This window comes from Accipiter gentilis, chromosome 31 (assembly GCF_929443795.1).
Source record: "Accipiter gentilis chromosome 31, bAccGen1.1, whole genome shotgun sequence".
Taxonomy (NCBI): Eukaryota; Metazoa; Chordata; class Aves; order Accipitriformes; family Accipitridae; genus Astur; species Astur gentilis.
Window position 1 is genome coordinate 8,183,175 of NC_064910.1, and position 11,742 is coordinate 8,194,916.

General features: G+C 43.1%; 1 protein-coding gene across 1 annotated transcript in view; it reads left to right on the plus strand.

The window, feature by feature from the left end:
• Window positions 1-11,509, plus strand: part of CRACDL (CRACD like) — a 67,180-nt gene extending 55,671 nt beyond the window's left edge. The window contains exons 9-11 of the mRNA XM_049834468.1: window positions 6,513-6,712; window positions 8,412-8,547; window positions 9,367-11,509. Coding sequence (XP_049690425.1) covers window positions 6,513-6,712; window positions 8,412-8,547; window positions 9,367-9,512 — 482 coding nt within the window. The 3' untranslated portion in view covers window positions 9,513-11,509. The remainder of the gene's footprint in view (window positions 1-6,512; window positions 6,713-8,411; window positions 8,548-9,366) is intronic.
• The last annotated feature ends 233 nt before the right edge of the window (window positions 11,510-11,742 follow it).

Below are 11,742 nucleotides of genomic sequence, written 5' to 3' on the forward strand. Positions count from 1 at the left end.
TAATGTTAAGTTTGTCTTTGCTGCGGTTATCCATATGAGCAGCACATGTCCGTCCGTCCCCCCCCGATACACCTGTATAGACTCAGTATATCTGTCTGTCAATAGACAGAAATAGGTATGTATTTCTCATTCACTTTCTGTGTGTGTATAAACCAATGCACAATAACAAGTCAATGAGAGATCTCCTTTTGTACATAAAGATTAATGTTTTATCTTCATCTTATTGTTCACGCAACCAGTCTGACACACATTAAAGGATAATACACAACTATCAATGAGAAGTGTACACATTCATTTCCACAATATTTAGGCAGAAGAAATTTCATCTATAAGATCAGAGCTTTAGTCTGAAAAAAAAAGCTGCTTTAGTAAGATACTGAAGGAAAGAGATACCTGCATTTAATGGGGCTGCAGCAGGGGAATATCCCTCCTTAGGGAATACTGAGACAGCCCACCCTGCCGCTGTCAGAGCCAGCAGAGAAGAGCTTGGGTGATTCTGGTTTGTGGAAGGGAATTGAGAAGGTGGCTGTGGTTCCCTTGGCTTCAGGGCTTATCCTGGGGGGTCAGTCTGGAAGCTGCAGATGTGATGAAGAACGCAGACAGAGCAGCTGGTCTTGCGACTGTCCGTGTGTGTTTGGTGGCTGTGGGAAAGATGTGAAGGGAGGGCTTCAGCAACCTCCGGGTGGGGTTTCACATGGCAGCAGAAGACCTCAAGAGCCTACATTAAATGCTAGTTTTAATACATGGTGACATTATGCACAAAGCAGCTTGATGACTTGACAAGTTCTGATGTGGTATATTCCCATTGTTGGTGACTTAACTGGATGGGAAGAAGGGGCTCACTCACCTTTCGAAAAGCCTGAGGCCAAGCCAGCTCCAAGGAAACCAGGGAAAGATGCAATCACAAGGTTATTCACTGTGAGCGAACGACAGACAAATCGCTGCCAGCAATATCCTTTATTAGCTTATGAGGTTATTAAGTAACAAGTTGAATAGCATATTGTTTAAAATAACATGTTGTAATAAGAACTGAAGAATATGATTCAAATTCTAGTTTTATTCAGAAAATCTCCCGAGTGTAACGCAGAAGCAAGAGGCTCAGCCTTGCTTCATCAGAGAAGTGAAACACGGGGCATTTGTGACGGCTGTGGCCTCTCAAACTCGCCCAGCTTCCGACGGAGAATGCCACCACTTGCATTTTGTACTATGTTGTGTCCCTAAAAGTGGCATTTACCAGCTGGGAGCTGTTGCGCTGGCTGCTGTGCTGTGCATGCAATGTGCAGCAGAAGCAGGAATTACATTCTGCTTTTGAGTACTTTTGGTTCCACTCTGGCTATCCGGTTCTTTAAATGCTGTGCTTTGCCACGTGGGGAACCACAAAAGCGCCCGGACTACCTCATGACCGGATGAGGTAAGACAGGGAGAGCTTGTTCAAGGTGATCAGGCAGTCGCCGAACTGCGGAAGGTGTGCAAGCAGCACTTCTTTTGCGAACAGGCACTTCCCAAGAAAGCTTTTGGCTTCTTGGTGCCCCTCAGGGTACCTAGAGCTTCCTAGTAGAGTCTCAGACCACCTTAAACTACCGACTCATTTCACTGTACTATCTCCTGGATTACTTCACCACCTTTCATCCTTCTGGCTGGAACAACAGTGCATGTATACTGCCAAGAAACCTTCTCTAGTTGGAGGTGGGAGGATGTAAAGACCTCTGGGCAATGGGAAAGAAAATAAATAGTGAATATGACTCTTCTACCCCTTACAGTAATTCTGGCTGACAGATGAGGTAGCAAATCCTGCACGGGTTGCATCTGATGATTTTTTGCTGAAGATAAGGTATTTCCCCTGCCTTGCCTGCCCGTCTGGCACTCTGCCACAAAGACTCTCACAGGAACAAGGGCAGAACGTAATTGCTTAAAGAAACTAGAAAGCCCCTCCCAGAAGCAGATCAGGTCTTGATCCTCTGTAGGTGATACTACTCTGCAGTCCTAAGTCAGGCCTGTACAGATACATATAAAATCTTTAAGATGATGATAAAGAGCTTTTGTTCCCTACTATCACAGGAGCATTCTGATACCATCTCTTATGGGATGATCCTTGTCTCTAAGTCGGCTGCGTTCTAATTGGCATGACTAGGATGTCTGGCGTCTCATCAGGGAGAGTTGTCTGAAGAGCAAAAGTGCTTGATGCCTTCGTTAGAGTGTCTGCCTTATGAAAAACATTGTTATAATAGCAGCCTCCAGACATACCGCTGTGGGACTGGGAACCCTGTTGTGCTGGGCGATGCAGATCGAAATAACAGAAAGATGAATCCTAAATCCATGAGGATGACAGAGAAACAGGAGCACAGGTAGCAAAGACCATTACATGTATTGCAGTAAATAGAGCCTGGGCATAGCAGTCATTTTATTGGTATTGATTGTATGTTGGGAGCAGAGGAGAAACAATGTGCAGTTCGGTTGGTGTTTACAGAAAGTTCCTGTGGTGTGACAGGGAAAATGGGACAAAACACAAAGGGTGATTTTGAATCACAGACACTAAGTACACATCACTAGCAGTGTCAAGGCAGAAGCCAGGTTCCCAGTATCATGGCAAAGCTGGTAGGTGGATTGAAAAGGGCCTTCAGAGTAAAGACGTTGGTGTGTGTGAGCACCGAGATGTTACAGACAGTGAAGGAAGGTAAAAAGGTGGTGGAAAAGGATGTGTGTGGTGGTGTGTCTGTAGCTGTACAGTCAGAGAAGCAGACCAGTCTTCTCTGGGCTGAGAAGAGGCCTGTGCACGGGGGGAAAGGGTATGTTTGATGGGATGGATTTACAGGATGAGTCCAGCAGGGCACAGGGAGGCTTCAGTGGGGAAACACCTTCGTAATGTTGAGTGTAACTGTTGGATGGGTATTCATTATAGGATGCTAGGAAAACGAGTCAACTAATTATTTGGATAGAAGGTAACTGAAGTGAAAAGCTACTTTATGTACTGAGTGAGGGATCCTCCCCTCTGAGGAACACTAGACATCACCATCACCTTCAGTAGTGGCAGTCAGTCTGCGTATCACAGTAGTGCTTTGAGAACTGATGAAGCGTGGCACCTGGTTTTACTGGGCAATGCGCTAACAGGTCCTGCCCAAATTGTGGACAACCTAAAAAGGTGCAATTGGTGCAGACCGGTTCAAGGGCATGGCCTACAAGCAAAGGATGGAATGTGATGGCAGATGCATTAGCAGGCATCACATCAATTCAGCTGTGTGTGTTTACTTATGAAGCTCCTAATGGAAGTTTGTTCTAAGATATTCAGAGAATATGGGTTAGCAGTCCTTGAGCTGCTAGTGTTTATCTTGGCAAACTGCGGAAGATAAGGGAAGGCTCCAGAAGGTAGCACATCTTGAAAAGGGAGGTGAGATGAAAAAGAGGAGGGAGAAAGGGTGTTACATACCACTTAATATGAAATACTGAAAGGAATAATTGAGCTATTTCTAAATGTCTACAAGATAACATAGATATAAATTCCAACCAACATGACTTGGTCAAGAGCATTCAAATCAAATGATAACTGGTATCCTAGGGCATTCCATTAAATATCATGACATTCCTATAAATACAGTCTTGGTGAAGCTACTTATGGGGTTCATGCAAAGCTACTGAATGTGCCAGCTAATGATTCACTGTCATGTTAGATGGTGGCCATCTTAGGTCTGACACTATTCAGTATATTTAAGGACATAGGCGACAGAACTAAATGTGTGATTATTATGTTTGCAAGTATTACCAAGCTGGAAAGCCTGTGGGTGCACTGGAGGACAAGAATAGAAATCAGGGTTACCTTGGGAAAGTACAACCATAGTTTGAAAAGAACATTTTTTGTATACCAAGTAGAAAGTTCTGTTATATATGCAAAAATAATTTGATGCACAGATACAAATGGGGAATGGAAGAGGGGAAGTAACACAATCTGGAGCTCACAAACTAAATACGAAACAGCAATAACATCATTGTGCAAGAAGCTCATCATACTGACTGATGTGTACAGGAGACCATCTCAGGTGGAGTAGTCCTTCCACTTCACCTGATGCTAGCACCATTTCATCTCAAGTGCTATATGCCAGTTTTGAGCACTGTATTTTGAAGATGATTTGGACCAAATTAGGACAATTCTTACAAAAGCAAGAGTTATCTAGAGAATATGACCAATCAGAAAAGTTAAAATAGGGAAAATATGGTCTAAGTCTTCAAATGCATAAAAGGCTGCCACAAGGAGGCTATGAATAATTTGCTCATGTCCGTAGCATATAGGAAAAGAAGTTGTGGATTCAAATTAGAGCAAGGAAGATTCAACTTACCCAATAGGGAAAAAATTGAGTAGAAAAAGAAAAGCCAAGCCATAGGATAGGTTGTCTAGGGAGAGTCTGAGATCTGTCCTGTCTTTGCAGGGTTTTAAGAACAGGCTAGATGATACATATTTGTCAGGAAACATGTGAAATTGATCTTGTAACTGATTCTTGCTTTGCAGCTGAAGGATAGACTAGATGACATTGTGGGATGGCTCCCAGCCTTATTCTCTATCATTCTTTAAAATTAGACAAAATGAAGTGAGGGCAGCCAGCGAAAAGAAGGGAAGAAGATTATGGGAGAAACAGCTGTTGGCATAGAAAGATGGGGTGTAGGTAGGACGCAGAGAATTGAAGTAGCTTGCTGTGCAGGAGGGAGGGAAGCTCGTTCAGCATCTAAGGGCTCTGCTTTATCTATGCTGCATTTGCACAGCTGGACTTTCTGGCTTGTTTCTTTCAGAGGTTTCCCTGCAAGATCACATGAGGTGAATGTGAAGGGAAATGCAGGCATCAGCTGGCAAAACATCTTGCTTTGGCCTTAAAGCAAAACTTGTGCTTTCTCTTTTTGTGGATTTTAGCTGACATAGGTTTTACAATATTTTCTTGCTCAAGTAACTAGTCCGTCTCTGATGAGGTACAACAGTGACTTGAGAAAATCCCCAAGCAAAGAAAGTTTGTGGGCTTTCATAATGTGCCTGAGTTTGCAGACTCCAGCTCTTGGGAGAGCATCATCCCTTTCATCTCCTATGCCTTTATGAGGCATCTCAAATGTGCCTTCAGAGACGTTTGCCTGCTTTCCTGATCTGGGCCACGTTCCCCTAAATTAGACTGTAGCCCTCCAGAAATGCGTCTGACAGCTCCATGGGGTCCTGTGCTGGGTGGCCCAGCTCTACGCCAGAACAGCAGCTGAGCCCCGAGGGACTTTGGGGCAGTAATGCTTCCCAGCTGGGCCTGCCTCCTCCTGGGTCCCTGAACAGGATGCTGACTAGGTAACAAACTTTTCCTAGGGGCAGGACAATGTGTGATTTGAGGATGAGAAGCTTAACTTCTACTCTGAAATAGCCTTCCATAAATTTGGGTACACATTAGTGGCCAGAAATGGCTGGGAAAAGTTAAATCGTCTTTTCTTATGGCTCTAACATGGCTCTAAGGGTGTTAGTACTGTTCTTGGTCCTTTTTTTAAACCATGCAAATGCTCCACATTAGTTGAAAAACTGAATTTTGGGTGCAGCATCAGCCAATGAAGTGGAGAACCTGGGGGCTGCAGCCAACGGAGGAGCTGAGGCTCTTCTCTTCATCCAGTTCTGCTCAGTGCATAGACGGGATTTCCCTTCACAGAATATTTGAATAGGGGGTATTTCACTTCCCCATACCTCTGGATACTGCTCATCCCTGGGTAGCAGTTGTGAGGACAGCAGGGTAGCACTTTTGACCCTTTACTCTAGGAAGTGCTTTTATTTTCTTGTCTCACTGAAATCTCAGTTCTGGTAGAGCATGATGAATGTGACTGGCCCCAGTGGAGAACACGGCCAGCATCAGCAGGGATAACTCAAAGTAAACCTCACGTCAAAAGACCGTAAATTAACCTTGTGGGTTTAGCACTATTTCTGTGTGATCAGACGCCACAGACTGTTGTGCTCAGTCACCCACAGCACCTGTGGGCACCAAGGGGCTGCATGACAGAGGCTGCTCCTAAAGGGGTGGAAGGAAGGCAGGAACCAGAGTAAGGCATCAGCTGCTGCTGCATGGGCCTGGGAAGAGCAGCAGCCGAGGGCAGCCGCAGCGGGGAGGGGGTTGCCTTTGCCACGCCACGGTCCAGCTGTGTCCAGCTTGGAATCGGCTGCTGCTTGTCTCTAAGAGGCCACGAAGCAGATGGGAGGAGGGGGTAGAAGGGGACACCTTGGAAAACAGGTAGATTAATGAAGCTTGATTCGTGTTTCTGCATCTCCCTCACGTGAGGGCAGTGACACTGCGACTCTAGCCGAACAAAGATGCAAAGCATTTTTCACCAGTAGAACAGTAACTTAAAACAGGGAGCACAGGAAGATTGCTCTCTGGAGAACAAACTAAACAGAATTCCTATTTACCCAGGCTGATCACACATCCTGGGACCAATCAGTATATCGAGCAAGTGCAAGCTGAAGCTAATTACAATTCTCTTTCATATAACCATGTACATAAATAATCTGTCAACAGAGAGAAGTGTGCCTTCCCCCGTGGCTGCTGGAGACTCCGGAAGAGATCCTGACACTCCTGCAGAACCAGCCTGGATTTCCATAGCGAGGCAAAAGCAGAGGGTCGTGCAGCAGGAGCAGGAACTCGACAGAGAAAGACTTGCAGCTCTGGATGTTAAGTCAGATACAGAGAAACAAAATAAAGAGAAAGAACGAACAGAGGTACTTAGGGTACAAATTTGTGATGCTTTCATATCACCTTCCTGTAGTATTCTTTGGATCTACTGCTCTATTACCAGTCATGCCGTAATGATTACAGATGCTTAATGAGTATACTCATAAGTAAGAAAGACACTGCTCTCAGAAATGTGTTACAGATTCAGAGTTCTCTGATTGTTCAGATACGTGATTTTATATCTCCAAGAAATCCTGGAACTATGTGAGATGTGTAAAATTTCGTGGGTGCCCAATACTTACTTACCCGATCTAATGTGTGTACATGCTAAAATACCCAGGATGAGGTGCTAAATTGTACAGTCTCAGATCTCTCTCAATACAGAGGGAATACATTCTTGTTAACTATCCTTCTAAGCACAGCATTTCATTGAACCTCTTATACCGCCTGACTGATTTAACACTGAATGAACAGCTCGGTCCCAGAAGCTCCTAGGTAACAATTTTTAGAGCCTCGAGAAGTGAAATAGGATAAAAATAACTTTTGCACTTGCAGACAGTGCCAAGATATAAATTCTGGTTCTGTGTATATGGATAACTCAGACAGCCATGTGGTGCCATGGAATATGGGCTGACTCTGCCTCTTCAAAGATCCCATGCAAAAGAGGGTGATGCCTGTAGGAAGTAATCTTCCCAGATGACAAAAGTGTGCCAGCAGAAGCGCTTGGCATTAATCCAGAATATTAGCAAGGCTTCCCTGGTACTGGGCTAGCTCACGGAGACAGCAGCGTGCAAGTGCTGCCTGTATCACCTCTGGCACAGTAAGAACCCTGCACTGATGCAGGAGCATGTGTGTCCTACACCAGTATAGCATTCCCAGTGCAAATGGCCTACTTTCTTGCTTCAGGTGGTACTGTTAGAAACCCAGATAGCTGTATTATATCCTGGAATAACAGAAGATCTCTAGATGATGAAAAATAGCAATGGTTAGATTAACAAGAAATAATACCTAATAAAATGTCTAGGGAAGATTATGAACTGCAATAATGTTCAACATTGTCATATCACTTAAAACACCAAGGGTTTAAATGATCCCAAAATACAGTTTCTGTGTCAGAATAGGAATTCATGCCATGCATTTTATTTCCCTGTATCAGCTAACAGAAACATGTCAAGATGCTCCTGACTGCAGCATGTGAGGCTGGGTGCCACTGTACTACTCCCACTTTCTCCTTCTCCCACATGGCACCAGGCAGTATCGCTTCAGGGTAGTTTTTGATACTGGCAAGAAAACCCATGGGAGGATGTGTTCAATTTCTTTTTTATGGAAAATCCATTTACCATCAACTGTCCAAAAATACAGTGCCCTAACCCACAAAATTTGGGAGGTAGAAGGGAAACATGAGAGAACAAGGCTGTTTCCAAATCCTATATATGTTAGTAGAGGTATGCAAAGGGCTTGAAATACATTTTGCATTGAAGACTATAATAACCTATTCATAGATACCATTTTGAATAAGAGATACAGAGGCATAGTTTTAATTTGTAGAGTATCACGGATGCTAGCGTGAAACCACTGGAGCTTTCTGAACAGGGATCATCAGCTCAAGTGAGAGGACTGGGACCAGTTTATGATGAGCACATGTGGTCTTTGGACCATGACAGGCACTGCATCCACTCCCTTTGCTCTTCCAAACTGGTCTCATTCTCTCTGCATTACCTGGGTTTTATCCCTCTCTGTGCCTAGGGGTCAGTGAAGCAGCAATGGAGCAAACCTTCACACTTGGCACCTAAAACCACTTCTGAAGAACAGAGGAAAGAGACAAAGTCTGAAGTGAAGGAGCTGCTGCTGAGAACCAATTCACTGTCACATTGTGTCCCTGGTAGGAAATAAAATGCTTAAAATGTAGGCTGTTATCTCACAACCTTGTCAGAAGAAATCCTGCTTGAGTATGCTGGAAAAGGAATAGGGTCTAGGTCGTAACTTCTTCCCCAGCCCCACATCAGCAAGGGCAAATTGTTTTCTCAGTGCTCATATCTGGGGTTTTATTTGATGGCATATTCTTTTGACCAATTTGATTACAGAGTAGTCAAAACTTGTGTTGAAAGAAATGCAAATCAAGAGCGCTAGGCCATTTCACAGGACTGGGTCCCAAATGCACTATCCCAGTGTAAAGTGTAAAATGCATGCAAAATTATTTTCAGTCACGTTCAGTTTTAATGTGGTTTCCTCAGCAAGCTGGAATGATGTCATCACAAACTCTCTGCCCATCAGTCCTCCCACAATAACTTTGAATCTTTTTAGTAAATTCAAATTTGAAAGAAGGTTAGCAGTTTTGAAGATAATAAAATTCCTGTGACTTGGGGGCTAGGTAAAGGAGGAAGTCGCAAATGAATGCTCTTGCTAATGAAAAGACTCTTTCTTCTTTGGCTTGGGTGTTAACAGGGCACAGCAAGGAATGCAGGTCATCATGTTGGTTTTGGTAAATTTAGGGACTAAAGAGATCAGTGTTCAGAAAAACATTGCATTCTTTTGAGCACAGAATGGTTATTTCCTCAATAACGTATTGCAGAAGAAGCTTCCATGTGAAATGTAAAGATTTTCTACCTTAGAGCAGGGCACAGAAAGTTTTTAATGAAAGAGCTAGGGTGTATAGCTGGACAGCAAGCGAACGTAACATGTCCATGTGTTTTATTCACAGTAGCTCCATCACCACCACTGGTGGATAAAGAGGAAATAAGCCACTTGAAGAAAGCCAGTAATGCTGCTCCAGATCAGCCATCATGGATGGAACTGGCCAAAAAGAAATCGCAAGCTTGGAGTGATATGCCACAGATTATAAAATAGAACGATGCAAGCAAATGGCATCTTTCATAATTACATCAGCTACTTAACTGAACTTCTACAGATCAGCTAATCACAGTGAAGAATCTCTTGATACTGGAGAAGGGTTTTATTATACAGCTGTGGAGAAAGTGTGCAATAGATGCAGTCAAAACGTTTACCTTCAACTTTGTAGCAATCAGGATCGCAATGGCAACGGATTACTTAAATAATGCTAAGGACATACTTACACTTTGGAAAATAAAACTATTGCCGCATGTATTTCCTACGTTTTCTGCTTTTAATGACAGTTGCATCAAAACAGGATCTTTGCTAAACTTTGCTGAACTTCTGTTGTTGCTAGAAACTTCTATTTGTCATGGTTTTCTCTGTTTACATTTATAAATTGTGCACTAATATCCTGATTCTGTTGATGCGTTTCACTGGAATTGCCTGACACTCTTTCTGTCAAAGCTGTTTGGCCCATGGAGGTTTTCATGAATAGCTGCTAGTAAGTACTCCATTAAAATGTGTTGCTTGAGCTGCGTGTTTGCCTAGCTGAGCCAAGTGGTCCAGTTTCTGGGCTTAGGTGACATTTCATGAGGCACAAAGACACACATTTATGCGTGACCACGAATAAAAATTCCTCAGCTCCTTCTGTGAGCAACCTTGGTTGCACAGTGTTTGCAAGCAGGCGAGCACTAAGGAAACTGAACTGCAGTGGGAAGCTCATCAATGCATTCACAGTTGCTTTTCTACCTGAATTTATCTGGTTGCAACTGGCTTTCCTTTATGTGAAATCATCATTCTCAATTAGGAGGCTAGGATTAGTAGCAACAGACAATATGAATTTAGTTAAAAAATAAGAACTGAAAAGCCTTGAGCTAGAGTCCAAACTGAAATGCTGGGAAAGACTGTGAACTTCATTGCGGCGTCAGCTTCACGTATCATCCCCTACATAATCTTAATTATTCTCATTAAAAACCAGTAATGTATAGCATCTCTGTACTTTACTAACTTTATATAAAATTCTCAGGCTCATCAGCCTGAGTCTCCCCCACCAGTTTGGGACTCCCACTTATGAAGGCTCTTCACCTTCACCTGTTTAACAAGATTGACAAGAGAAATCATTGCTGCTGATTGACCAAAATCACTCTGAATATATTTTAAGACCTCCCTCTGAGCTGAAGAAGCAAACGACAAACCCCGTTAGGGAATTGCTTTGAAACTAAATGCCCTACTGCTAAGGCAAGCATTTTACTTTGTGTATGTGTGAAGTACTACCTTCGCACTGCGCTCCCTAGGTTTTTTATGTTTATATTTGTGATTCTGTTTTTCTTGTGGCATTAACATTCTTTTTGGAAAAATGTAGGGAGACTTTAGGAAACCTAGGATTTCCTAACACCTGCATTTGCAGTTTCAAAATCTTGCCTTCTCTAAGGAGGTGGGGAGGAAAACCTGAGCTCCCTCAGTAATGACAACTGCATTTTGTAATGAATAAAGAAACAGGGCATTGGAACATGTGAATATCCAAGACACTGATAACTGTTTTCGGACGGGTTGTCTTGCATCGTCAAAAATAGGAGGAAGAAAAACAAGTTTTATATTTGTCAAAGCCTTTGGATAAAGCCAGTCAGCCTACATCGCTGCTGAAATCAGCCTGCGTGGCTGCTGAAGGCTTGACGCAGCCGCTGCATGGACCTGCTCCAGCCCATCACACCAGCTGTCAGTGGGCCCAACACAAACGGGTTTCTGCCAGCTGTCCCAGGGTTTTCTCCTTTATGCAGATCACAAAAGGCAGTGTTGGCATGCCTGCTGAAATCAGAAATGGCAAGATGAGTCTCTGTTAAACAGATCCACAACAGAAATAGTAACTTAATTACGGGACATGCAACCTTGGGCTCAATCGCCCGAAGGTTGGTTGTGCAAACAACATTCACCTTGCTTCCCCATGAGCAAGCATGCACAGTCCTTAATCTCAAGTGATATTTTTTTTTTTTATTCAAATTATACGCTAGGGCCTACAGTAGAAATAGATACGTTTTTCAGATACAATAAAACCCATCTTAACTCCCTCTCTCCAAAACAGCCTTTCTGTAATAAATAACTAATTAGCATAAAGTGTAATTTTAAGATATGCTGTTACTTTTTGTAGCAATCTTGAAAAAAACCAGTTTCTGTATTAAAGGAATATAATATATAAAAAAGGACCAAATTTGTATTCTCTAATTATTGCCACACCATGCAAAGAGCA